Below are 25,893 nucleotides of genomic sequence, written 5' to 3'. Positions count from 1 at the left end.
TGGTCACTTTGGATGGGCTATTACCAGCAGGAGAGTGAGTTTGTATGTAGGGGGGGCGGAGGATGAGAAAACCTGGATTTGTGCTGGAAATGGCCCAACTTGATGATCACTTTAGATAAGCTATTACCAGCAGGAGAGTGGGGTGGGAGGAGGTATTGTTTCATGGTCTCTGTGTATATAATGTCTTCTGCAGTTTCCACAGTATGCATCCGATGAAGTGAGCCGTAGCTCACGAAAGCTCATGCTCAAATAAATTGGTTCATCTCTAAGGTGCCACAAGTACTCCTTTTCTTTTTATTAAAAACAAGAAAAGAACCAGAGATCACCCCAGCTCCAGCAAGGGCTCTGGTTTGGGATTTGTCCTTCAAACCCCACCACGGCTTTTTCTATGGTCACAACAGCCTTCGCTCAGCACAAGCCCCCACCCCGTTAATCTGCAAATCTCTCCTTTGTGGGGTTCTGTGATCTGGGAATGGAATCACAGGGTCACCAAAGCACGAACCTGTCCATGGGGGGGTGGAAGGGGCGTCAAACGGCAGATTCTACCCCAGCCTGACTCTGGTTCCCCTAATCCTATGAGGTTTGCCTGCACAGGTTCAAATCCTGCTCACAGCAAAGGGCAAAGCACCAGTCCCATGGAAGGGCAGTGGGGGTTTGTGCTCCTAGGTCACCTTGGTGCTTCTCAGAATCCAACCTCGTGGGCTTCCCGGGAGGATGCTCAATGCCGAAAGATAAGGGGGGGATCCCGGAGAGAAAGAGCCACATCAACACAGACTGAACGGTGAGGAAATGGGGTGGGGGAAGCAGGCAGAGGTTACAGAGAAGTCTCTTTACACACAACAGGGAGCAGGAGGCAAGTGCAGCATGTTTAGGATGATGGTGGTGGAGAGAAAAAAGGCTGGATTCAATGCACGATGAGACCAAAGGAGGGGAAGGGGAGTGGCAGCCCCACACAGGACCACGGCGCTCAGAGACCCCAGTGCTGGGCACCCTGACTGTCCTAGCTACAGAGAACTGGCTAACAGGGAACCTGGGAGGCACTGACCATGAGATGGTCGAGTTCAGGATCCTGACACAGGGAAGAAAGGAGAGCAGCAGAATATGGACCCTGGACTTCAGAAAAGCAGACTTTGACTCCCTCAGGGAACTGATTGGCAGGATCCCCTGGGAGAATAACATGAGGGGGAAAAGAGTCCAGGAGAGCTGGCTGTATTTTAAAGAATCCTTATTGAGGTTACAGGGACAAACCATCCCGATGCGGAGAAAGAATAGTAAATATGGCAGGCGACCAGCTTGGCTTAACAGTGAAATCCTTGCTGATCTTGAACACAAAAAAGAAGCTTACAAGAAGTGGAAGATTGGACAAATGACCGGGGAAGAGTATAAAAATATTGCTTGGGCATGCAGGAGTGAAATCAGGAAGGCCAAATCACACCTGGAGTTGCAGCTAGCAAGAGCTATTAAGAGTAACAAGAAGGGTTTCTTCAGGTATGTTAGCAACAAGAAGAAAATCAAGGAAAGTGTGGGCCCCTTACTGAATGAGGGAGGCAACTTAGTGACAGAGGATGTGGAAAAAAGCTAATGTACTCAATGCTTTTTTTGCCTCTGTCTTCACGAATAAGATCAGCTCCCAGACTGCTGCACTGGGCAGCACAGCATGGGGAGGAGGTGACCAGCCCTCTGTGAAAAAAGAAGTGGTTCGGGACTATTTAGAAAAGCTGGACGAGCACAAGTCCATGGGGCTGGATGCGCTGCATCCGAGAGTGCTAAAGGAGTTGGCGGATGTGATTGCGGAGCCATTGGCTATTACCTTTGAAAACTCATGGCGATCAGGGGAAGTCCCGCATGACTGGAAAAAGGCTAATGTAGTGCCCATCTTTAAAAAAGGGAAGAAGGAGGATCCTGGGAACTACAGGCCAGTCAGCCTCACCTCGGTCCCTGGAAAAATCATGGAGCAGGTCCTCAAGGAATCAATTCTGAAGCACTTAGAGGAGAGGAAAGTGATCAGGAACAATCAGCATGAATTCACCGAGGGCAAGTCATGCCTGACTAATCTAATTGCCTTCTATGACGAGATAACTGGTTCTGTGGATGAGGGGAAAGCGGTGGACGTGTTGTTCCTTGACTTTAGCAAAGCTTTTGACACGGTCTCCCACAGTATTCTTGTCAGCAAGTTAAAGAAGTATGGGCTGGATGAATGCACTATAAGGTGCGTAGAAAGTTGGCTAGATTGTCGGGCTCAATGGGTAGTGATCAATGGCTCCATGTCTAGTTGGCAGCCGGTATCTAGCGGAGTGCCCCAAGGGTCGGTCCTGGGGCCGGTTTTGTTCAATATCTTCATAAATGATCTGGAGGATGGTGTGGATTGCACCCTCAGCAAGTTTGCAGAGGACACTAAACTGGGAGGAGCGGTAGATACGTTGGAGGGTAGGGATAGCATACAGAGGGCCCTAGACAAATTAGAGGATTGGGCCAAAAGAAATCTGATGAGGTTCAACAAGGACAAGTGCAGGGTCCTGCACTTAGGAAGGAAGAATCCCATGCACCCCTAAAAACTAGGAACCGAATGGCTAGACAGCCGTTCTGCAGAAAAGAACCTAGGGGTTACGGTGGACGAGAAGCTGGATATGAGTCAACAGTGTGCCATTGTTGCCAAGAAGGCCAATGGCATTTTGGGATGTATAGGCAGGGGCATTGCCAGCAGATTGAGGGACGTGATCATTCCCCTCTATTCGACATTGGTGAGGCCTCATCTGGAGTACTGTGTCCAGTTTTGGGCCCCACACTACAAGAAGGATGTCGAAAAATTGGAAAGAGTCCAGCGGAGGGCAACAAAAATGATTAGGGGACTGGAATACATGAGTTATAAGGAGAGGCTGAGGGAACTGGGATTGTTTAGTCTGCAGAAGAGAAGAATGAGGGGGGAGTTGATAGCTGCTTTCAACTACCTGAAAGGGGTTCCAAAAACGATGGATCTAGACTGTTCTTGTTGGTAGCTGATGACAGAACAAGACTGTTCTTGTTGGTAGCTGATGACAGAACAAGGAGTAATGGTCTCAAGTTGCAGTGGGGGAGGTTTATGTTGGATATTAGGAAAAACGTTTTCACTAGAAGGGTGGTGAAACACTGGAATGCGTTACCTAGGGAGGTGGTGGAATCTCGTTCCCTAGAAGTTTTTAAGGTCAGGCTTGACAAAGCCCTGGCTGGGATGATTTAGTTGGGGATTAGTCCTGCTTTGAGCAGGGGGTTGGACTAGATGACCTCCTGAGGTCCCTTCCGACCCTGATATTCTATGATTTCTATGATCCCCCTGCCATGCTCCTCTCCTGGCAGAAGGCCCCTTGGAGCAGTAGGAGCTGGATTGGGAGTGGGGGTCCCTGGGAACAGAGGGCAGCTGAAGTCCCTCAGATATCTGGGAACTAGGCACTGCACAATGAAAGGGCTTCACACCCCTCACAGCCGGGACCGAGGGGCAGCAGCAGCTGGTAGGTCTGCGACCAGGATTGGGGAAAAGACTAGCAGATGGGCCAGATCCCTAGCCGATGAAAACTTCTTTTACTCCAATGATGACAACTTCTCTATTTTCCACATGTCCCATTTAATCAGCTAACTTCCCTTTTTGTCATCTAGGTGGTACTGACTCCCCAGCATCCTCTATCTCACCCCTCACACACAGCAAAGGGTCATGCAGAGAAAAGGGGCCTGGGAGGGGGAAGAAATCTGCTAACTTCTTCCTGGGACTTTTCACTGGATTTTCTTGTCTTTCTCCCTCTTATAAAGACACCCAGCTCGCAGGGAGCAGAGCGTGGCAGGGCTGGAGGCTGCACACTCTGCCTGATCCTCATTCTCCTGAGGACGGGAAAGGGCCTGGGATACCCTGCCAGCTCTGGCAAAGAGTGGGGAAGGGCAGGGCTGCACCACACCACGTCCCCCAGCAGGACAGTAAAGAAGTTGTGGGGAGTAAAGCCCCTGGGGTGTTGGCATCTGGGCCAGGGGCTGCCCCATGGCTAGACTCTGTGGAGAGGCCGGAACTGGTGTCTGGCAGCTGTCCCGCAGCTGGGCTATGGGGAGAGGGGGGACTGGTGTCCGGGGGCTGCCCTGTAGCTGGGCTCTGGGGGGATGGGAGTGCAGGTGTCTGGGCTCTGGGGGCCCCACACAGCCCCCTCCAGCATCCCCCATCAGGAATTCGGTTATTGTAGGGGTTTCTTTAACTCTCTTTCTCCTAGGGGAATCATTTTTGCTGTTGTCTGTATTGTTGACATATTTGTTGACAGGTATTTTGAATAACTGAAACTGGAGTGATTATATTGTGTTACTTTGACAAATAAAATACACAAAATTTTAAAATAGTGTGCAGAATTTTTAATGTTTTGGTGCAGAATTCCTCAAGGAGTAATTAAAGGACAAAAACCATCATTAACAAGGCGTTAAGTGCCTGGTGGAATGTTGTCTGCCTGGAGAAGCTCAACTTCAGCAAAACTCACATGCCTGAAAAATAGGAAACTAAGAGAGAAGGTTGCCCACACAACCTTAACTCTGCCTGCCCTCTTTCAGTTATTCCCCAATGTTCCCCCAAAACACAAACACATCTTCAGTCTGCCAACACCACAATGGCTAAAAGGCACAATCTCTTCCCCTCCATTTACAACCCTTCGAACCAGACCCCCAACATCAGCTGATCCTGACCAGACACAATCCCAGGGCAAGCCAGATGGATGTGCTGGCTGGTCCTGGTCATGACAGTGACAGCAGAGAAATCCACCGCCATCCCACCCCTACTTAGAGATACCCTGCCCTTCCACCAACTCCCTACTCCTAAAAGCCTGTGTAGGTGAGCTCATTTTTTACTTGTGATGCTCTGAGCTCCCTAGAATCCAACGGGAGCTGAGATAGGTTCCCACCCCCTACCCCCACAGCTGCTCTCATGTGAGAGCCAAAGGGTTAATACAGAGGGAGCCGATAAGGCTCCAACTTGGACTGGCTGATCTCCACCCAGATGCTCCATGGTTCTGACCCATGTGACTTATTGAAAGAGATGACTCATTATCGCTTTTATACATTTCATTAAAATGAACAAACAAATAAAATGAAGAACACAGCTCACTAAACGTAAACTATACTTAACACCACTCAACTAGCTCTGTATAAGTCACTTTCAGTTTCATATAAAATTAAATTCCAGAGCAGGTTACATCCGATAACTCAAAAATCAGCAGAGCAGATTCCCCTGTCACTTTCTCCTCTGATCCATTCAAACCTGTTTCACTCAACAGCACTTCATTATTATGGAATTGTTATTGACAAAACAAGAAAATCATCATCATATCAGGGAAAAACTGCTGACCTTCTCGTCTGCAAACGATCCCAGCTCAGCAGGAAAATTTCCACAAGTTGCTCTGTCAATAGACAGAAACTGAGATTTAAATGGGGAATGATCGCATGGTGTTTGGGATCCATGGAAATTCCCCATCCAGGTCTGGGACATTTTCATCTCCAGCCGTAACAAGTCGGATTTAGGATCAATTTGCTATGAAGTGCAGAGACGCTTTGGGAGGTGGGGGGGGGGGGTAGATTATAGGTGGATAAGCTCCATTGTGGCTCAAACAGAACCCAGCGCTGCTGGAGTGAGCGGGCCTAGTGATGGCGATGGGGAAGGAGGGAATCCCGTCGACTCACCCCATTTCCTTCCAGTGTCACAGGGGCCAAAATGATACATTTGTCCCACTCCTGCTCCTCCTCTTTGTTATATTGAAATAGATTTTCAATAAGGAAAATGTTAAAAAGAAAAATACCTACTGCCCAGAACAACCTGGATCAGCGTGAGAACAACTGGGAATGAGACAATCTGTCGCCAAAGGGGGAACTTGGTGACTAACACTCACTCTGCTAGAGCAGGGCCAGTATAAATGTGCTGCTCAGGGATTGTCCAGAGCAGGAACATTGGTGTCGATTAGGACAGGTCAAAGGGGAAGGTGCGAGCTAACCCCAGCCCCTGGGCTATGTCAGCACTGCACATACAGCAGGGTGTTTACATTAGGATCGCTACCTCCAGCAGGCTGGAAAATCCTAGCGGAGACAAAGCCCAGGTCAATTTTAGATCACCCCTACCTGAGGTCACCCCTATTAACCCCACTTGAGGCTGATGGACACTCCTGGCCGGAGGGAGACACACTCTCATGACTCACAGGAGAAAGGAGTAGGTAGAAAGGACCATGGGTCACCCCAGAGAAGGGCGACCTGCAAAGAAAAAGTGGGCAACTCACCTGGGGGAGCTGAGAGAACAGGGTGACAAATTTAGGGCTGTTTTCACCAAAGTCCCTGTGTAGGAATTAACAAATGTCTTTAAAAAAAAAAAAATCTTTTCTCTGCCCTACACAAAGTTCTTATGGTGTGTCTCTATCCTGTGAAATCACTGATGTCTATTAAGGTGTGAGCTCCAGGTGAAACTTTTCCCGCTTTCACAGCATTCACAGGCTGCTCTCGTGTGTGGATCCTCTGATGATTAACAAGGTCCGATTTAAAAGTGAAGCTTTTCCCACACTCAAAGCATTCATAGGGTCTCTCTCCTGTGTGGATCCCCTGATGTCTAATAAGGGATGAGCTCTCAGTGAAACTTTTCCCGCACTCGGAGCACTCATAGGGTTTCTCTCCTGTGTGGATCCTCCGATGTTTAATAAGGCCTGAGCTCTGAGTGAACTTTTTCCCACACTCGCAGCATGTATAGGGGCGCTCTCCTGTGTGGATTCTCTGGTGATTAATAAGGCCTGAGCGCTGAGTGAACTTTTTCCCGCACTCGCAGCACTCATAGGGTCTCTCTCCTGTGTGGTCTGCCTCACGTTTAAGAACGTTTGACTTCTCACTGAACTGTTTCCCCCACTCACAGCATTGATAGGGGCGCTCTCCCGGGTGGATTCTCTGGTGATTAATAAGGCTTGAGAGCTGAGTGAACTTTTTCCCGCACTCACGGCATTCATAGGGACTCTGTTCTGTGTGGCCTCTCTGATGTGCCCTAAGGTTTGATTTCTGACTGAACTGTTTCCCGCACTCGCGGCATTCATAGGGGCGCTCTCCCGTGTGGACCCTCTGATGTTTATTAACGTCTGATTTGAAAGCAAAGCTTTTCCCACACTCACAACATTTATACGGTCTCTCTCCTGTGTGGATCCTCTGATGTCTTATGAGGGATGAGCTCCGAGTGAAGCTTTTCCCGCACTCACTACACTCATAGGGTCTCTCATCTGTGTGGCTTGCCTGATGTTTAGTAAGGCTTGATTTCTCACTGAACTGTTTCCCGCACTGACAACATTCATAGGGTCTCCCTCCTGTGTGACTCTTCTGATGTTTCATAAATTTTGATTTCTCAATGAATTGTTTCCCGCACTCAGAGCATTCATAGGGGCGCTCTCCTGTGTGGATCTTCTCATGCTTAAACAGGGCTGAGCTCTGAGCGAATGTTTGCCCACACTCACAGCATGTATAGGGGCGCTCTCCTGTGTGCATTCGCTGGTGATTAATAAGGACTGAGCTCTGAGTGAACTTTTTTCCGCACTCACAGCACTCATACGGTCTGTCTCCTGTATGGATTCTCTGATGTCTAGTAAGGGTTGAACTCCGAGTGAAGCTTTTCCCGCACTCACAGCATTCATAGGGTTTCTCTCTTGTGTGGCTTGTCTGATGAGTAATAAGGTTTGATTTCTCACTGAACTGTTTCCCGCACTCACAGCATTTGTAGGGGTGCTCCCCTGTGTGGATCCGCTGATGTCTAACGAGGGTGGAGTTCAGAGTGAAGTGTTTCCCACACTCAGTGCATGTGTTTTTTCTCTCTCCTGTAGGTATTCCCTGCTGGGCTGTGATTTCCTTGGAGTCTTGGTGAGTCCCCTGACAATTAATGGATTTACCCACTTTCTCCCTGGGCTGGTTTCCCTGCGGCTTCTGTGGCCTGTGCTGGTTCTCACAGGCTTTCCCCTTCACACAACACCTGGACACATTCCCTTTCGATCCTTGCGATAATCCCCCGCGCGCTTCCACTTGCTCAGCATCTTCCTGCTCAGGATTCTGCTCCTCGTTCTCATTCACCATCCCAGCACCTGTCAGGACAGAGAGAGAAACCTCAGAAACAGGGGTGGAAAAGAAGGAAACAAACTGAAATTAGAACTTGAGAGACAGGGAAAAAAACCCTGGTAGTGAATTCTCCTAAACTTTTCTCCACAGCGGTGAGAAGAGAGGATGTGGAGGCAGAATTGTATCCGTCAGGGAGGGAGCTGCTGCCGGGTGTCAATCAGGATGGGTAGGAAGCTGTGAGCGATAGCAGCCCATAGGGTGCAAGGCCTCCTGGGGATACTCCTGAACTCCGAGAGCTCCCAAGGCCTTTTTAGGGAGTCCCAGCTCCCTCCTTCAGCCACAGAGTGTATTTGAATTGGTTTAATGATCCCTCACCTGCACAAGCGCCGCTCAGGATCTCTCCTTCCTCAGAGCCCTGGAGATCCAGGCCCCACGGCTCCTCCCCTCGTTCCAGCTGGGAGATCACATCTGGTTTGGGAACAGGAAATCCTGCTCAGGGGATAGAAAACAAAGGAGATCAGGGGAGTTCATGGGACATTTCTTACAAAGAAGCAGCTATTGGTTTTAAACCAGTCTATTGTAAAGCAGTAAAATGCTTGGGGCAGCTTCCCAGGTGCTCCAAGGGGCAGGACAGAGGCATTTAACTATCCCCATCTCTGCTGGGAACACACACAGACAGACACTCCCGTGACATTGATCCAGAAAGGTTTAGCAACTAGCAGACTAAATTACCCAAACTTTAAAGTCACATTAGAAAAATATGTATTTAGGGCTATTCCTTATAAATAGCTAACGTAGCCATGTCCCATAGATGAGAGCTCTGAAATGCAAACCGGTTTTGTGAGAGAATTAGGGGTAATACTAATTCTGTGTGTTCACTTATAACTTGTTAGATGTTAACGATGTAAACAGACGGTTCCTGTCTGTCACTACACGTACTGAATCATAGCTCAAAAGGCAATATTAACATTTATATGAAACTTGGGTGTAATAATGTCTTTGTCTATATTTCTCTTTGAAGTTTGTAGTAAACTGTCTATGACAGTGGTGGGCAACCTGTGACCTATCACGGTAAACCGCTGGCGGGCTGCCAAACAGTTTGTTTACATTTGCACAACAGCTCCCAGTGGCTGCGGTTCACCATTTCCAGCCAATGGGAGCTGCGGGCCGCCGCTTCCCACAGCTCCCATTGGCCAGGAACAGTGAACCGTGGAAACTGGGAGCTGTGGACGGCTGTAGAAATGTAAACAAACTGTCTGGTGGTCTGCCAGCAGTTTACCCTGACCAGTTACCCACAGGCTGCCCACCACTGGTCTATGAACTGCTCAATGGAGAATTACCTTGGGCTGATGAATACAACTAGTTACCTGTGTATGCATAGGAAATAGGGGGGGTTATTTCAAGCCACAATGCTGCACCAAAAGAATGTGGGCTGTCAAGAGGCTGCACGAGAGCTATAAAAAGAACTCCTGGGCCCTGATCCTGTTATCTCAGATCTGCTTAAGCTTTGCCAGGGGAAGTTTGAGTTGCAAGGTTGAGGTCCTCAGCTCCAGTCTGGGTCACTCCGATATTGGGCACTGGACTGTGACCAATGCAACTATTTCTGGAAGAACTATTTACACCTTTGAAACTCATCATCTCTACTATGAAACTGACCTAAGAACTCGACTCATATCTGCATGGATAATGGTCTTTTAACCAAAGTACCGGGCGTGTAGACATTACTACAGCAATGGAAAGGGTTCCCCATTGCCATAGGTCATCCACCGACCCAAGTGGCAGTAGCTAGGTTGATGGACGCATTATTTTCTGTTTAAAGATCAATTATTCTAACTACACTAAAAGGCATGTGTTTATTCGAATTGTCTTGATATTTTCTGGGGTTTATGGGCATTCAGGGAAGGGTTATTGATCCAAATATGGGGTTATTTGATCACAAGGTTCCTGAGATACAGCCCTGCCACCAGAGGCAGCTTTTACAAAATCATCTTGCTCTTTTAACATTTCACTGCACACAGCTGGGGCTGAAACCACGATTCCCCTCGTTCCCTCACAGATCTCGGTCACTTGGCATTTATCTCAGTTAGTACGTAGCCCCCACTGCCTCTTTGGGAAACCAGGACTGAAAAAGTCAATACCTGTAGGAATTGGAATTTCAGAGCAGCACAAGCCAAACTGGTGAATCACGGACATTGAAATGCAGACAGTCTGCAAGACTAAGTCCCTGTTAACTGCTAGAGGGTTTCCCGCAATCTGCTGTCACAGTAAAGGGTTGGCTCAAGGAGATGTGCTGTGGCCACTGAACCTGAACCACACCTGAGCCTTACCTCTGGTAGCTTTCACATAATATGTGTTGTGCATTTTTCTTACAGTCTGCTGAAATTCCCCTTGGAAGCTTTGCCCTCTGATTCCAACAAGTTTGGGTCAAGAGTAGTATTTTAAAGTGCCCTAATATCCACATGCAGAGTTTTGCTAGGTCTGCACTTAAAAGTTTTTCCAGCGTAGCTCTGTCAGTTTGGGGTGTGAAAAATCACACCGCTAACCAACACAGCTTGGAGAGCAAAAGCTTTAGGGAACACACAGTTACAGTGGCAAAAAAAGCCCAAACCACTACTGAATAAAATCAAAGTAATTAAATGCCCATAAACTACATTAATGCAGAGTTACAGTGGCCCAGTGCTTCCTCCTGCCCTCCCAGCATGTGGATGGGAGCTAAAGTTAAACCTCTGAAAACTAGGAAATGAAGAGTTAAAGTACATGTCCTAACTGCAACACAACCTTAACTCTGCCCCTTCCCTATCCCTGGAGTTGGCATTCGCCACTGGGAATGGTTCAGGAAGGCTGGTGCAAAGGTTTACAAATTACCAGGGAAGTGACAGCTTCAACATCTCAGGAAGTCTTTGAGTCAAGACTAGATGCCTTTCTGGAAGATGCTTTAATCCAACACAAGGCATTCAGCTAAACTTGGCAGCAAATGGATGAAATTTTCTTGCCTGTGTTATAGAAGAGGTCAGACTAGATAACCTAATCGTCACATCTGGCCATAAAAACCCATAAATCTACAATAGATACAAGGAAGGACTAAGAGAACATGCCACTGTTTGTGTTGTGTTGCACAGACGGGAATACCGGCATTTACCTGCATGCCCTCCAGCTGTGTGCACTCCGTCATCTCTAGCTAGAATTTGTTGCTGGAGGGATTACTGGGAGCAGCTTGGCAGAGCTGTGACTGGGATATGAAGGGGGGTGCGTGTGAAACTTGGGGCACCAAGTCTGCCTCATTTCCATGCTGAGTGTTGTAGGTTGTGTCAGTGAAGGTGCACAAGGATCTGTTCTTGTCACATGGATGGTCAGCAGCCTGGTGGTGTATGTGTAAAGAGAAGTTGTTAGACTTTGTGCTGTACTGCTCCTGTTCCCAAAGTGTTGTGTAGCAGGGGAGGGCAGAGGGTGTCACTCTATGTGTCACTGGCATGCTGGGGTGATGCTGAAACAGGACAGAGTAGAGGTTGCATTCTGGGGCTGGTGTGAACCTTAACTCTGCATTTCCCCTTCCAAGAACCGAGGGGACAGGAATCCTTACCCAGCGAGGTCACACTCTCATAGTTCTCCTGCATGACGTCTCTGCAGAGGGCTCTCTGAGCGGGGTCCAGCAGAGCCCACTCTTCCCTGGTGAAATACACAGCCACCTCCTCGAAGGTCACCGGTCCCTGAAAGAGCAAGAGTCCAAAACTCAGGACCTGCTGCCCCACTCACAACCCCACTATTCGTGGGGGAGAGGAGCCAATCAAATTGGAGCTCCGGGAGGCTCCCTGTCAAAAGAGTTTCAACCCCCCACAAGGCTCCGAGCATCCAGGAAACACCAGGGTGAGGGGACGAAGAGAGAGGGGAGGAAGAGAGAGCTCCTCGTCTCTCCCAGCAGATCCATCACACAGACTAACCAGAAACATGCAGGAGATGGGGCCCCGAGCAGGGTCTAGGCAGAGCTGCCTGGTAGGAAGAGAATGGAGCGTCAATCATTTTAAGAGAAATAGGGGAAGGATCTCCTTGGAATTGATGAGCCACATGGGATAATGAGAGAGAAAAGGGGAAGAACTAGAGAGAATTTGGAGCAGTGTGAGAGAGCGAAGTGGCACAAATAGGGAAAGGGTGCAATGAACTCACCCCCCCCTCCCCCACTTCTCCTCCTCGGATTTCCTGGCTGCACAGAGACAGTTCAAAGGCCCCGACCGACCGACCCCCCCCGCCCTGCACCTTCGGTTTTTCCCCTTCCCCACACCCCAGGGGAACCCCGCCAGGCCCCAGTCTCTCTCCCCCCCCCCAATCCCAGCCGTGCCGGGGCCGACCCCCGGGGGCTGCAGCGTCTGGGGCTCCCCGGGGCAGAGAGTCACGCTTCCCCCGGGGGCTCTCGGGCACCTGGAGTCTCTGGCTCCGGAGCGGACGGGGGCAGAGCCCGGGGCTGGCTCCCGCGGGGAACGGACCTGCCCCGGGCCCGATCTCCGGGCTTTGTTCTCCTGCTTCCTCCAGCCCGCCCCGCTCCCGGCTGCTCCTGCCCCTTCCTGTGGGTCCTGCAGACGCCGGGCCCCGGCGTGCCTGTGAGTCGCGGAGCCGCTGCAGGGGCTGAGCCCGGGGCCTGGCCGGGCCGGGGGAGGCGGCGGGGGGGTCGGTGCAGGCGGGACCGTGCTGCGGGGGGGTCGGTGCGACCGTCGCCTTTTTTCGGGCTGCGGGGGGGCGGGGCTCCTCCCTCCCCGCGAGCTTTGGGCGAGCCTGCGGGGGGCGGGGCGGCTGCTCCAAGCGCCCCAGCCGGCCCCCGCGGGGCTTGTGCGGCTCTGAGCCTCCGGCCCTGGCGCCAGACCGCGGGCGGCTGGTCCCGGGGGCTGCGAAGGGCGCCCCAGCCCCGCGGGGCCAGGGGGAGGCTCAGCCCGCGGGGGGCGCTGCAGCGGGGCCCTAGTGCGCAGAGCCCCCGCTCCTTGCAAGCCTGGGGGGCGTAGTGTGAAAATCTCTGTTTTCGCAAAAGGAAAAGGGGAAACTTTCGTGAGCTCATGCTCAAATAAATGGGTTAGTCTCTAAGGTGCCACAAGTCCTCCTTTCCTTTTTGTGAATACAGACTCACAGGGCTGTTATCTGGCATCTCTGTTTTGGCTACTTAGGGGGCAGGGCGCATGCTCAGTAACATCTGCGGAAGCCGCTGCCCTTCTGCCTCTGCCCTTCCGTGGCCCCCGGTTCTGCCGGCTGCCCTTCACCGGGCTCAGAAAGGGGCCAGGGGGCAGATCGGAGCGGGGGGGGGGGCGGGAATTGACAGGTCGGGGGGGGGGGTCAAGCAGCTGGAGGCAGGGTTAGGAGGGGGCTGAGGGCAAAATCGTGGGGGGAGGAACCGGGCGTGAGGCCTGCCTGAGGGTGAGGGGGGCAAAAGCCCGGCACAGGCAGAGGGGGGCCAGTTACACTCCAGTGCGACACCAGTGTTTGCAATGGGGGGGGGGCAGAGGGGCTTCTTTATTTCCCCTCCCCCAGACAGCACCTCCCAGCATGGGCTTCCCGGGGTTGGTGCTTCAAGGCCCAGGCGGGGCATGGCCCAGTCGCGGCAGCGTCTCCCTGGCTGGTGTAGGGAACTGAGGTGGTGCAGTGAAATGTTTGACCTACACCCCCTCACCCCACCTGACTCATCAGTAACTGCTCCTGTTAGCACATTAAGACAGAGAGCAGTTTTTCACACTACGGGGGACTGAGCCATCTCTTTGCAGCCAGGAATTTCCAGGGGGAGAAGTGTGTGTTTGGGAGGGGAGGTAATTGCATCCTTTCCCTGTTTGTGTCACTTGCCTCTCAAATACTGGTAAAAATTCTCTCTACTTCTTCCCCTTTTCTCTCTTGTTATCACATATAGCTATAAATTCCCCCATTTCTCCTAAAATTATTGACTTCCCCTTCTCTTCCTACCAGGCAGCTCTCCCTAGACCCTGCTAAGGGCTCTATCTCCTGCATCAGTCTGTGGCGAGTAGGTGTGTGATGGATCTGCTGGGAGAGACGAGGAGCTCTCTCTTCGTCCCCTCACCCTGGTGTTTCCTGGATGCTCGGAGCCTTGTGGGGGGTTGAAACTCTTTTGACAGCAAGCCTCCCAGAGCTCCAATTTGATTGGCTCCTCTCCCCCCCGAATAGTGGGGTTGTGTGTGGAGCAGCAGGTCCTGAGTTTTGGACTCTTGCTCTTTCAGGGACCGGTGACCTTCAAGGAGGTGGCGGTGTATTTCACAGGGGAAGAGGGGGCTCTGCTGGACCCCACTCAGAGAGCCCTTTGCAGAGACATCATGCAGGAGAACTATGAGAATGTGACCTCACTGGGTAAGGATTCCTGTCCCCTCAGTTCTTGGAAGGGGAAATGCAGAGTTAAGGTTCACACCAGCCCCAGAATGCAACCTCTACTCTGTCCTGTTTCAGCATCACCCCAGCATGCTAGTGACACACACAATGACACCCTCTGCCCTCCCCTGCTACACAACACTTTGGGAACAGGAGCAGTACAGCACAAAGTCTAACAACTTCTCTTTACACATACGCCACCAGCCTGCTGACCGTCTATGTGACAAGAACAGATCCTTGTGCACCTTCACTGACACAACCTACAACACTCAGCATAAAGAAAAGGAGTACTTGTGGCACCTTAGAGACTAACCAATTTATTTGAGCATGAGCTTTCGTGAGCTACAGCTCACTTCATCGGATGCATACCGAAGTACTCCTTTTCTTTTTGCGAATACAGACTAACACGGCTGTTACTCTGAAACACTCAGCATGGAAATGAGACAGACTTGGTGCCCCAAGTTTCACACGCACCCCCCTTCATATCCCAGTCACAGCTCTGCCAAGCTGCTCCCAGTAATCCCTCCAGCAACAAATTCTAGCTAGAGATGACGGAGTGCACACAGCTGGAGGGCATGCAGGTAAATGCCGGTATTCCCGTCTGTGCAACACAACACAAACAGTGGCATGTTCTCTTAGTCCTTCCTTGTATCTATTGTAGATTCATAGGTTTTTTATGGCCAGATGTGATGATTAGGTCATCTAGTCTGACCTCTTCTATAACACAGGCAAGAAAATTTCATCCATTTGCTGCCAAGTTGAGCTGAATGCCTTGTGTTGGATTAAAGCATCTTCCAGAAAGGCATCTAGTCTTGACTCAAAGACTTCCTGAGATGTTGAAGCTGCCACTTCCCTGGTAATTTGTAAACCTTCCTTACTGAACTGTTTCCAGTGGTGAGTGCCAACTCCAGAGATAGGGAAAGGGCAGAGTTAAGGTTGTTTTGCAGTTAGGACATGTACTTTAACTCTTCATTTCCTAGTTTTCAGAGGTTTAACTTTAGCTCCCATCCACATGCTGGGAGGGCAGGAGGAAGCAGTGGGCCTCCTTAACTCCACATTAATGTAGTTTATGGGCACTTAATTACCTTGATTTTATTTACTGGATTTTTTTGCCACTATGACTATGTGTAATGTAGAGCTTTTCCTGGCATAGCTATGTAGGGCTCAATCTCAAATTCATGGGTGCAATTTAGGTTCAATGGCCACAGCACATCCCCTTGAACCAACCTTTTACTGACAGCAGATTGGGGAAACCCTCTTGCAGTTAACAGGGACTTAGTCTTGCAGCCCATCTGTAATGTCAGTGACTCACCAGTTTGGCTTGTGCTGCTCTGAAATTCCAAATCCTACAGGTATTGACTTTTTCAGTCCTGGTTTCCCAAAGAGGCAGTGGGTGAATGAACAGAGATAAATGCCAAATGACCGAGATCCGTCAGGGAACAAAGAGAACCATAGTTTCAGCCCCAGCTGTGTGAAATAAAATGTTAAAAGAACAAGATATTATACAGTAGAAAATCAGCCCTTATAAATCCTGAAACAGGAACCCAAGGAGGCAGCTGTCCATTTAGTTATTAATCCCAGTCACAGAACTTCACCCAGGCCATGCGATCCACACTCAGCCGCTTCCGCTTGAATATTTCAATTCTAACACCAATTTATTGCTCACATTTAAGCCACAACTTCAGAGCTTCCGTCTTAGACCTCACCAGTGTGTAGCTTCTGCTGGTGGCTTCTACAGATAAAACCTTAATACAGACACAGCCATTAATGTACAGAATTTTAACGTATGTATCCAGCAGCTCAGGTTCTTTGACCACTTTCACAGAACAAGGAGCTCAGTCATTTTGTAGGGCAGCATTTTAGTGTTATTTAGATTTGAGACTTATTCTTTTTAGCTCCTTCCTTCTGTGGATGTGACAGGTTTCATACACCCATGCACGCACTGAGCCCCACTGTACCACTGGGGTAGAATAGAAAGAGTGGGATGGCTCCCACTTGATAAAAACAAAGTGTGACTTGCACTCCATATGTTTTATGGCAATATGCGTATATATAATGTCACTGGAATATGCTTCATGCAAAAGGTCTCTTGTAAGGTACCATTACAAAGCTCATAATCTATTGAGTGTGGTCATCCCATTTGTACATATGTTATTTCTAGGTCTGGACTCAGGAGAATAAGACATAAACGTGTATCACTGATGTAAACATATTAAGTGGAAGCCATTCAGGGTGCTTCAGAATCAATCACCTGCACCTGGCTCTGTTTACTTGCAAACCTTCCTGGGGTAGATGCTGGGCAGCCTTGGAAGAATGGAGGCTGGGGTCTCACAGGACGTGTGACCATGTCACATGATACTGGAATCCATCTTAAACCTGGTGCTTTTCCATTTAGAAGGAGGGGTGGGAACCCAGAGAGAGACAAAGGAGTCATGCCTTGGGCCAAAGCTATAACAGAACAAAGGAACAGAACAAAGGAGGCTGCCAGTCAGGAGAAATCCCCTAGTTACCACCTGAGCTGGAACAACCAAGGATTGTACTGGGGAAGAATTGGGCCCAGACTAGGAAGAGGTCTAGTCTGTGAAAGAAGCTTATTGGAACATCTCTAAGGGTGAGATTTACCTGTATTCAGTTTCTTAATGTGTTAGGCTTAGACTTGCGTGTTTTGTTTTATTTTGCTTGGTATCTTACTTTGTTCTTTCTGTTATTACTTGGAACCAATTAAATCCTACTTTTTATAGGATAAAATCACAATTAACCCAGAGTAAGTGATTAATACCTGGGGGAGCAAACACCTGTGCATATCTCTCTATCAGTGTTATAGAGGGCGGACAATTTATGAGTTTACCCTGTATGAGCTTTATACAGAGTAAAACAGATTTATTTGGGGTTTGGATCCCATTGGGAGTTGGGTGCTGAAGACGGGAGCACTTGCTGAGCTGTTTTCCCTTAAGTCTGCAGCTTTGGGGGTGTGGTTCAGGTCTGTTTTGTAGCAGGCTAGCTTGTCTGGCTCAACAAGGCAGGGTTCTGGAGGCCCAAACTGGCAGAGAAAATGGGCTTAGAGGTAAATTCAGCACGTCAGGTGACAGTCCCAAGGGGGTCTCTGTGACCGAACCCGTCACACAAAGTCTGAAAAACTGAAAGAGTAACAATCAGATATTGAAACTGACAAGTGATTCCAACTCTGCAGCTCTTTCAACTCCCCTGGAGTAGGAGCTCGAGCTGCAGTCAAGGAACCAGGCGATGGGGTCGCCGGCTCAGTACTCCACATTCGCAAGCTGTGTCAGGTACGAGGAGACAAGTCAAGGCTGGCACAGCCTGGTGTTGATGTTACAACTTCCTTCCCCAGAGGGGATCAGTCTGGGAGTCCTGGAATGTCCGTCTTTCTTAGGCAGGTGCTGGTGCAAAAAAGCTTCCACATTTACCTTGGTCTTTATGGTTGAGGATTCCAGCTCACCCAACATTGCGGTCACTCCGCTGAAGTCTCCAGGCATGTGAGGAGTGAAAGACGCCTTGGTTACAGACACTGTGGCCTGATCCATGAGGCAGACTTTGGGCTATTGTCAGTTTGGAAGAGTCCGAATTAACCCAGCAGTTTTCTTAAAATATCGGTTGCTCCGAACCACAGGCACTGTGGAGGTTTGAACCCCAAAGCTCTCCAAAGTGAAAATACCAAGGACAGTTTTGGGGAGGTTTCCATAGCCCGGCTTGAGGGTTAAAAGTCTGAGCTGTGACAATGGGCTTTGTTAAAGAAGGAAAAGGGGTCCCAGCTCCCATAAAAATTACAGGTGAAGCAAAAAATAACAGAAAAACTACCTATTTGCTCATGCGTCCATTGCCACTTGTATTGGTGGGTTTGTTTGTTTTTTATTGTAAAGCATTTAGGCTGCTTTTGTAGATACGTGTTAATGATCTGTCCTCTTCCTAGAGTTCTGAGGAAGTTCTGAGTATTTTTAAAGAGTGCAGACTGCATTTTAGGTTGCAATGAGGTCTTCGTAAGTGCAGGATCAGGCTTGAAACTGCTGTCCAGTCCACACAGTGAACAAATTGAAAAAACACTTTGATCTTTCTGTTGTAGTGATCTGATGGGTAAATTACAGCAATCCAAGGTTAAAAGAAATAGATCTGTGATTTTATTTTGATTGGTATTGCTTTAAGAAGCTGCTTTCATGCTATTTCCGCTCTCTTAGGGCTTGGCTACACTTGCAGATGTAGAGCGCTGGGAGTTAAACCTGCTTTCAGAGACTGCAGCAGGGAAAACACTGCCCTGTGTTTACACTGTCAGCTGGAAGCGCACTGGCGTGGCCACATCAGCAGCTCTTGCAACGCCACAAAGAGCAGTGCGTTGTGGTAGCTATTCCAGTGTGCAAATGGCTGCAACATGCTTTTCAAATGGGGCGGCGGGTGGAGTGTGACAGGGAGTGTGTGTGTGTATGTGGTGGGAGAGAGAGTGGGTTTCGGGCGGGGTGAGTGTATCAGCATGCTGTCTTGTAAGTTCAGACAGCAGCAGACCCCCCTCCCCCCCACATCACACACACTCACAACAGCAGCATTCCACAGTAATGGTTGCTTTGTCCCAGAGCAGATAAGCAGCCAGCTGTCAGAAGTGGAGCATAGCCGCATTCCTGTAGCCGATTTCAAAACAGTGACAAAAGTGGCCACTTGGGGGATTATGGGACGTTTTATGAGGCCAATCACCGCGCAGTAATGCAACACCTCGTTCACACTGATGCCCGGGCGTTTCAGCCGGGGCGCAGCAAGTGTTATGCTTCTCGTGAAGGTGGATTACCAGGGCTCCCATGCATAGACGTTTGCAGGATTGGGGCTTTAGTGAATGAATACTGGCGCAAAAGCTTGTGGCTAGACCTAGCTCATGACATTGGCACGGTTACATTTCAGACAAAGTTTACATGGGTGTTAATGGCTTAAGGTTAGAAAGACAAGGATTCTTTCAACAACATAATTTTTTTGGAGTGTTGTAGGTATCTGAAAACTGAGATCTTAATGATTTTTTTAAAATATCCTATGTTACTAATTAATACATAATAAATTGTTAAAACTGGAAGAACTTTACCATGGATTCTGTTTGGCCTTTCAATTAGAGTTGGATTTCAGAGAAGTGATTCCCATTAAGTTTTAGAATTTGTCTGGGGAGAGGTATTAGCAAAGATCTGGCCTTAATGCTTTCCATCTGGTATAGTTCTGGCATGTCAGAGTACTCCCATTGACTCAGAAGTAGGAATAGGTGTTTTGTAGGATGAAGACCTTACTTGCAAGCTCTCTGAAGCAGGGATCTGTCTGTAAACTCCGAAGCCATGTGTCAGTCTGCTCCAGGGCTTCTGCTCTGAGTTTTTGAGTTGGTGACACACACACACAATGTGAAAACAGGAGAACTTTGCCTGTTTCTGCAGGGCTCTGTTGCACTTGCACAGGTCCTGGACACTCATTTAAAATACCCATCACCAGCCAGTTGCTGTTTTACTTCCCTTTGTATTCTCAGTGTTGTCACTTGTTTGTTCGGGGTTTTGTTTGCTGTGTGTTGCTTTATTACTTCTTTTTCCTGTTCTACGTGTGTGAAATATTCATCAAGTTAAGAATTGACATCCCATAGAAATGGTATAAGCGTGAGTGAATACCTTCTACTCTCCTTTCCACTATCAGACAATATTGTATTAATATTTGCGATGAGAGCATGACTGTTTCTAGTTGACTCATAGATTTGTTTAGCATCTTAAAGCTGGGCTGTGTGCGCAGATAATATGCATGCAAGAGGGATAGTTTGGGGAACTGCGAAAGTCGGTAGCATGCTAGTGTTTTGGCAGATGCTTCATTTTTTGAGAGCAGCTTTCCCTGAAGATTTAGTGATCAGGCTGTATGGTAGGAGGAGGTTATTAAATTGGGTCTCCGGTGCATACTTTTTATGCTTTTACTAAGTGGCCATGGCTTTGTTTTATTTCTATAGCTGTTTTCAGTAGGCCACATTTGGGTGTGTTTACTAGCTTGAGTTGTTAGAAAGGATGATAAAATACATGTACTCCAAGGGCAGTGTCCATTTTCTTTTTATTTGATTTCATATTAAATACACATCTTAAGCAGTGCACCTTGATAATTATCCCTTGTTTAATATTCTCTCTTCTTCCTCCATACCTAGGAACTGTTTAAGAATATATATTCTATCTAGGGTTTTGTTTGAACTGGTAGCGCGCACCCACACATTACCTCAAAGCTGGTGGAGCGCATAACAAAATTCAACCCGCACGTGGATGGAAAATATTCGAGGGAACATTGGTTAGTGGTGTGATTTTTCACACCCGTAGCTGACACAGCTACGCTGTTAAAAGTTTTAAGTACAGACCGAGCAAAGGTCTGCATGTGGATTTCAGAGCACTTTAAACTATTACTTTTAACCCAAACATTTTGGAATCGGAGGACAAAACTTTCAAGAGGAACTTCTACAAAATGCAAGAAAAATGCACAATGCATATTGTCTGAAAGCTACCAGAAGTAGGGTTCAATCTCAAATTCATGGGTGTAGTTTAGGTTCAATGTCCACAGCACATCCCCTTGAGCCAACGCTTTACTGTGACAGCAGATTGGGGAAACTCTCTAGCAGTTAACAGGGACTTAGTCTTGCAGCCTGTCTGCATTTCAATGTCCGTGACTCACCAGTTTGGCTTGTGCTGCTCTGAAACTCCAACTCCTGCAGGTATTGACTTTTTCAGTCCTGGTTTCCCAAAGAGGCAGTGGGGGCTATGTACTAATAATGCCAAGTGACCGAGATCCATAAGGGAACAAGGAGAACCGTAGTTTCAGCCCCAGCTGTGAGCAGTGAAATGTTAAAAGAGCAAGATGACTTTGTAAAAAGCTGCCTCTGGTGGCAAGGCTGTATCTCAGGAACCTCATGATCAAACAGATCCATATTTGGACAAATAACCCTTCCCTGAATGCCCGTAAACCCCAGAAAATATCAAGACAATTTGAATAAACACATGCCTTTTAGTTTAGTTAGAATAATTGATCTTTAAACAGAAAATAATGCTTCCATCAACCTTCCTACTGCCCCTTGGGTGGTGGATGACCTATGGGAATGGGAGAACCCTTTCCATTGCTGTAGTAATGTCTACACGCCCGGTCCATCCTATCCCTTACTGCGCTGAAACCCGCCAGTCCATGCTCACCGGTCTGGACCTTCCTACAACTCTCACTGTGTCTGGGTGACTCTCTGTGGTTAATGACCAGGTGACTTCCCCTTTGGCCGGAGCCTTTACTTTCTGGGGCATGGGGTTACTGTCTCTGTTTTGGGAGCCCCTCTGATGAGGAGTCGTGACCGGGGTCCCAGGGGTGGGGTCAGCGGAACAGGGCCATTTGCAGACCTCTGCCCCTTGAGCTAGTGGCATAATTGAGAGCAGTTGGCTGTTCTCCTGCACGTGGGCCAGCCACTAGAGATCGAGGATGCTCGGGAGTGAATACCACTGTGATGCTCTGTACCTACACACCCATGTTCATCGTCATAAAATGATTGTGTGGTATTGTGACGAAGTGGGACTGTTCTTAATGTCCCCTCTGAATACTGTAGGGGTGCCTCAGTTTCCCGAATGCATTTCTTAAGTCTCTAGGTGGTGGGATAAGGGGGTGTGATTGTTGCAAAGGGCCAGTATACATAAATGGCCGACACTCTGTCTCCTGGCAACTGATGGCCTGGGCCCTTCCCCCCTGCAAGGTGAGAGCTAAAGGGTTGGAGAACAAAGGACTCAGGTGCCCTCCTGGCCCGGGAAAGGGACAAAGCCCAGAGGAGGAGGGGCTGGAGGGGGAGTCAGTTGGGGGCTGGGACGAGGAGTGAAGTGCAGAGGTGGTTGTCTAACTCACTGCCCCCCAAAGTGGACCCAGCTGAGGGGTCCTGTTCTCTGCACCTACAAGCTCTGTGTTAGACCATGTTCCTGTCGTCTAATAAACCTCTGTTTTACTGGCTGGCTGAGAGTCACGTCTGACTGCGAAGTTGGGGGCAGGACCCTCTGGCTTCCCCAGGACCCCGCCTGAGCGGCCTCGCTGTGGGAAGCGCACGGAGGGGCAGAGGATGCTGAATGCTTCGAGGTCAGACCCAGGAAGGTGGAAGCCATGTGAGCTGTTTGCCCTGGAGACAGTCTGCTCCCAGAGAGGACACTTCCCCAGAGTCCTGCCGGGCTTCGTAGGGAGCAGCTCCAGAGCTTCGCCCGGCGACTCCATGACAGGTATCCAATGCAAAGTTTGTCATGTTGGGTGTCTTTGGAAGGCTTATGATGCACTGAGCATGGTTGTGATAATGATGTTATAGTCATTGTTACAGTAATGTTATAGGTAATAATTTCATGTGTATGGGACTGCAATGAGGTAATGCTCACCTGACTAAAATGGGGGGGCAAAGCGAAGAGGGAGGAAAGCACATGCTAAAAGAGAGAGACATTTGCCATGCCACGTCCTCTCTCTTCCACCTTCATCTACAGACACCTCCACCACCATGCGACTGAAGCTCTGATCACAGGGGAGAGCCTGGCTGAAGGGCAACCAGCCAGCCCGTGGTGAGAAGCTTCTAAGTTTTTAAGGGCACTGAAAGTGCTAAGGTCGGCTTAGAAAGCTCTTTGCTTTCATTTCATTTTACCAAATCTGACTTGTTATGCTTTGACTTATAAACACTTAAATCTACCTTTATAGTTAATAAATTTGTTTGTTCTACCGGAAGCAGTGCGTTTGGTTTGAAGCACGTTCTCCCAAGGGGGGACTCTGACAAGCCTGGTACGTATCAATTTCTTTGTTAAATTGACTAACTCATAGAATCAAAGAATATCAGGGTTGGAAGGGACCTCAGGAGGTCACCTAGTCCAACCCCCTGCTCAAAGCAGGACCGATCCCCGACTAAATCATCCCAGCCAGGGCTTTGTCAAGCCTGACCTTAAAAACTTCTAGGGAACGAGATTTCACCACCTCCCTAGGTAACACATTCCAGTGTTTCACCGCCCTCATAGTGAAAAAGTTTTTCCTAATATCCAACCTGAATCTCCCACACTGTAACTTGAGACCATTACTCCTTGTTCTGTCATCTGCTACCACTGAGAACAGTCTAGAGCCATCCTCTTTGGAACCCCCTTTCAGGTAGTTGAAAGCAGCTATCAAATCCCCCCTCATTCTTCTCTTCTGCAGACTAAACAATCCCAGTTCCCTCAGCCTCTCCTTATAAGTCATGTGTTCCAGTCCCCTAATCATTTTTGTTGCCCTCCGCTGGATTCTTTCCAATTTTTCGACATCCTTCTTGAAGTGTGGGGCCCAAAACTGGACACAGTACTCCAGATGAGGCCTCACCAATGTCAAATAGTGGGGAACGATCACGTCCCTCGATCTGCTCGCTATGCCCCTACTTATACATCCCAAAATGCCATTGGCCTTCTTGGCAACAAGGGCACACTGTTGACTCATATCCAACTTCTAGTCCACTGTAACCCCTAGGTTCTTTTCTGCAGAACTGCTGCCGAGCCATTCGGTCCCTAGTCTGTAGCAGTGCCTGGGATTCTTCCATCCTAAGTGCAGGACTCTGCACTTGTCCTTGTTGAACCTCTTCAGATTTCTTTTGGCCCAATCCTCCAATTTGTCTAGGTCCCTCTGTATCCTATCCCTACCCTCCAGCGTATCTACCACTCCTCCCAGTTTAGTATCATCTGCAAACTTGCTGAGGGTGCAATCCACACCATCCTCCAGATCATTTATGAAGATATTGAACAAAACTGGCCCCAGGACCGACCCCTGGGGCACTCCACTTGATACCAGCTGCCAACTAAACATGGAGCCATTGATCACTACCTGTTGAGCCCAACAATCTAGCCAGCTTTCTACTCACCTTATAGTCTATTCGTCCAGCCCATACTTCTTTAATATCTTCATAAATGATCTGGAGGATGGTGTGGATTGCACTCTCAGCAAATTTGCAGATGATACTAAACTGGGAGGAGTGGTAGATACCTCAGCAGAAGAAGGGGGTGGGACAGAGCCACTTTTCACACCAGTAGAGGGTGGCCACTCGGCGAAGGCTTGCCAACTTTGTAGTTGCACAAAACCGAACACCCTTGCGCCACCCCGCCCCTTCCCCAAGGCCACGCCCCACTCACTCCAGCCCCCCCACTCCTTCAGTCGCTCACTCTCCCCTACCCTCTCTCACTTTTCACTGGTGCAGGCGCTGGGATGTGGCCAGAAATGAGGGGTTGTGGGTGCGGGAGGGGGCTCCGGGCTGGAGCCGGGTGTTGGGGTGCAGGAGGGGGTGAGGGCTCTGGGATGGGGCCAGGGATGAGGGGTTTGGGGTACAGGAGGGGCTCCGGGCTGGGGCCAAGGGATTTAGAATGCAGGAGGGGGCTCCGGGTTGGAGTATGGGATTGGGGTGTGGGAGGAGGTGTGGGCTCTGGGAGTGAGTTGGGGTGTGGGAGGGGGTTCCGACCTGGGACCGGAAGTTCAGGATGTGGCTGGGTGGCGCTTACCTCAGGTGGCTGCGCAGTGGGGCTAAAGCAGGCTCTCTACCTACCTTGGCTTTGCACTGCTCCCAGAAACAACCGGCATGTCCAGCCTGTAACAGGGTGCTAGCCAGGAGGCCCTATTAGCCCAGCTCCAATTAAGAAGGATTAATTGGGGCTGGCTGAATAGGACATGCCTAATTGATGAAAGAGGAGCACCTGCGGGCCTTATTAGCCGGGGGCTATATAACACTGGCAGGCAGGAAGTGAAAGGGGGAAAGGAAAGGGAGAAGTCACAGGCTGTGCATGCCTGCTGGCTGGAGAAGCTTGCTGTCCCCCAGGTTGCTGGTTTACACATGTCTGTAAATAGAAGGTGGTGGGAGCTGACACGTAATAAAAGAAGCACCGGTGATTGCACGTGGAGGGGGTCTCTGACTTGATTTGTGCAAGCGTAAGTGAAGGCATCGTTACAGGCCCCTACGCAGAGGCGCGGCCAGGTGGCTCTGCTCCATCCACGCTGCCTACGCCCCCAGGTGCCGCCCCAAGCCCTGAGCCCCATCCCTCAATTCCTGGCCAATGGGAGCTGCGGAGTCAGGGCAGGCAGGGAGCCTGCTTTAGCCCTGCTGCGCCGCTGGCCGGACTTTTAACAGCTCAGTCAGAGGTGCAGACTGGTGCCACCAGGGTTTGTTTTTGACCAACCGTTCCGGTGAAAAACTGACCGCCTGGGAACCCTAACTCTGGGTTGCACAGCAGCAGCTGCCTGCGAGAGAGCCCGGCTGGGGAGAGGGCAGTGGCAGCCCGCCCCCTCCGCTCCCTGACCAGGCCGGATGCTGGGGACAGAGGCCAAGCAAGCAGGAGCCATCCCAGCACATTTCTGGCTTGCTTGGCCCCTTTCACCTCCATTTATAACCTTTCAAACCAGACCCCCAACCTCACCTCGGCCTGATCAGACTCAAGTCCAGGGCAAGCCAGACCGGTGTGGCGGCTGGGTCTGGCCATGATAGTGACAGCAGAG

The 25,893-nt window shown here is 49.5% G+C and overlaps 2 protein-coding genes across 2 annotated transcripts; one reads left to right on the top strand and one right to left on the bottom strand.

Moving 5' to 3' along the window:
* Window positions 1–4,347: 4,347 nt before the first annotated feature.
* Window positions 4,348–12,969, bottom strand: LOC311514061 (uncharacterized protein). Its single transcript, XM_084616372.1, has 4 exons — window positions 12,475–12,969; window positions 11,642–11,768; window positions 8,437–8,550; window positions 4,348–8,087 (listed from the first exon to the last, which is right to left on the bottom strand). Exons 2-4 carry the CDS (start codon window positions 11,673–11,675, stop codon window positions 6,397–6,399), a joined length of 1,839 nt encoding a protein of 612 aa, XP_084472498.1. The 5' UTR covers window positions 11,676–11,768; window positions 12,475–12,969; the 3' UTR covers window positions 4,348–6,396.
* A 1,138-nt stretch (window positions 12,970–14,107) lies between these two features.
* LOC311514063 (zinc finger protein 263-like) lies at window positions 14,108–23,080 on the top strand. Its single transcript, XM_084616377.1, has 4 exons — window positions 14,108–14,143; window positions 14,265–14,391; window positions 22,386–22,637; window positions 22,890–23,080. Exons 1-4 carry the CDS (start codon window positions 14,123–14,125, stop codon window positions 22,919–22,921), a joined length of 432 nt encoding a protein of 143 aa, XP_084472503.1. The 5' UTR covers window positions 14,108–14,122; the 3' UTR covers window positions 22,922–23,080.
* Window positions 23,081–25,893: the final 2,813 nt, after the last annotated feature.

This window comes from Lepidochelys olivacea (assembly GCF_965140295.1).
Source record: "Lepidochelys olivacea isolate rLepOli2 genome assembly, chromosome: 28".
NCBI classification, from domain to species: domain Eukaryota; kingdom Metazoa; phylum Chordata; order Testudines; family Cheloniidae; genus Lepidochelys; species Lepidochelys olivacea.
This window is presented reverse-complemented; position numbering and strand designations above follow the sequence as displayed.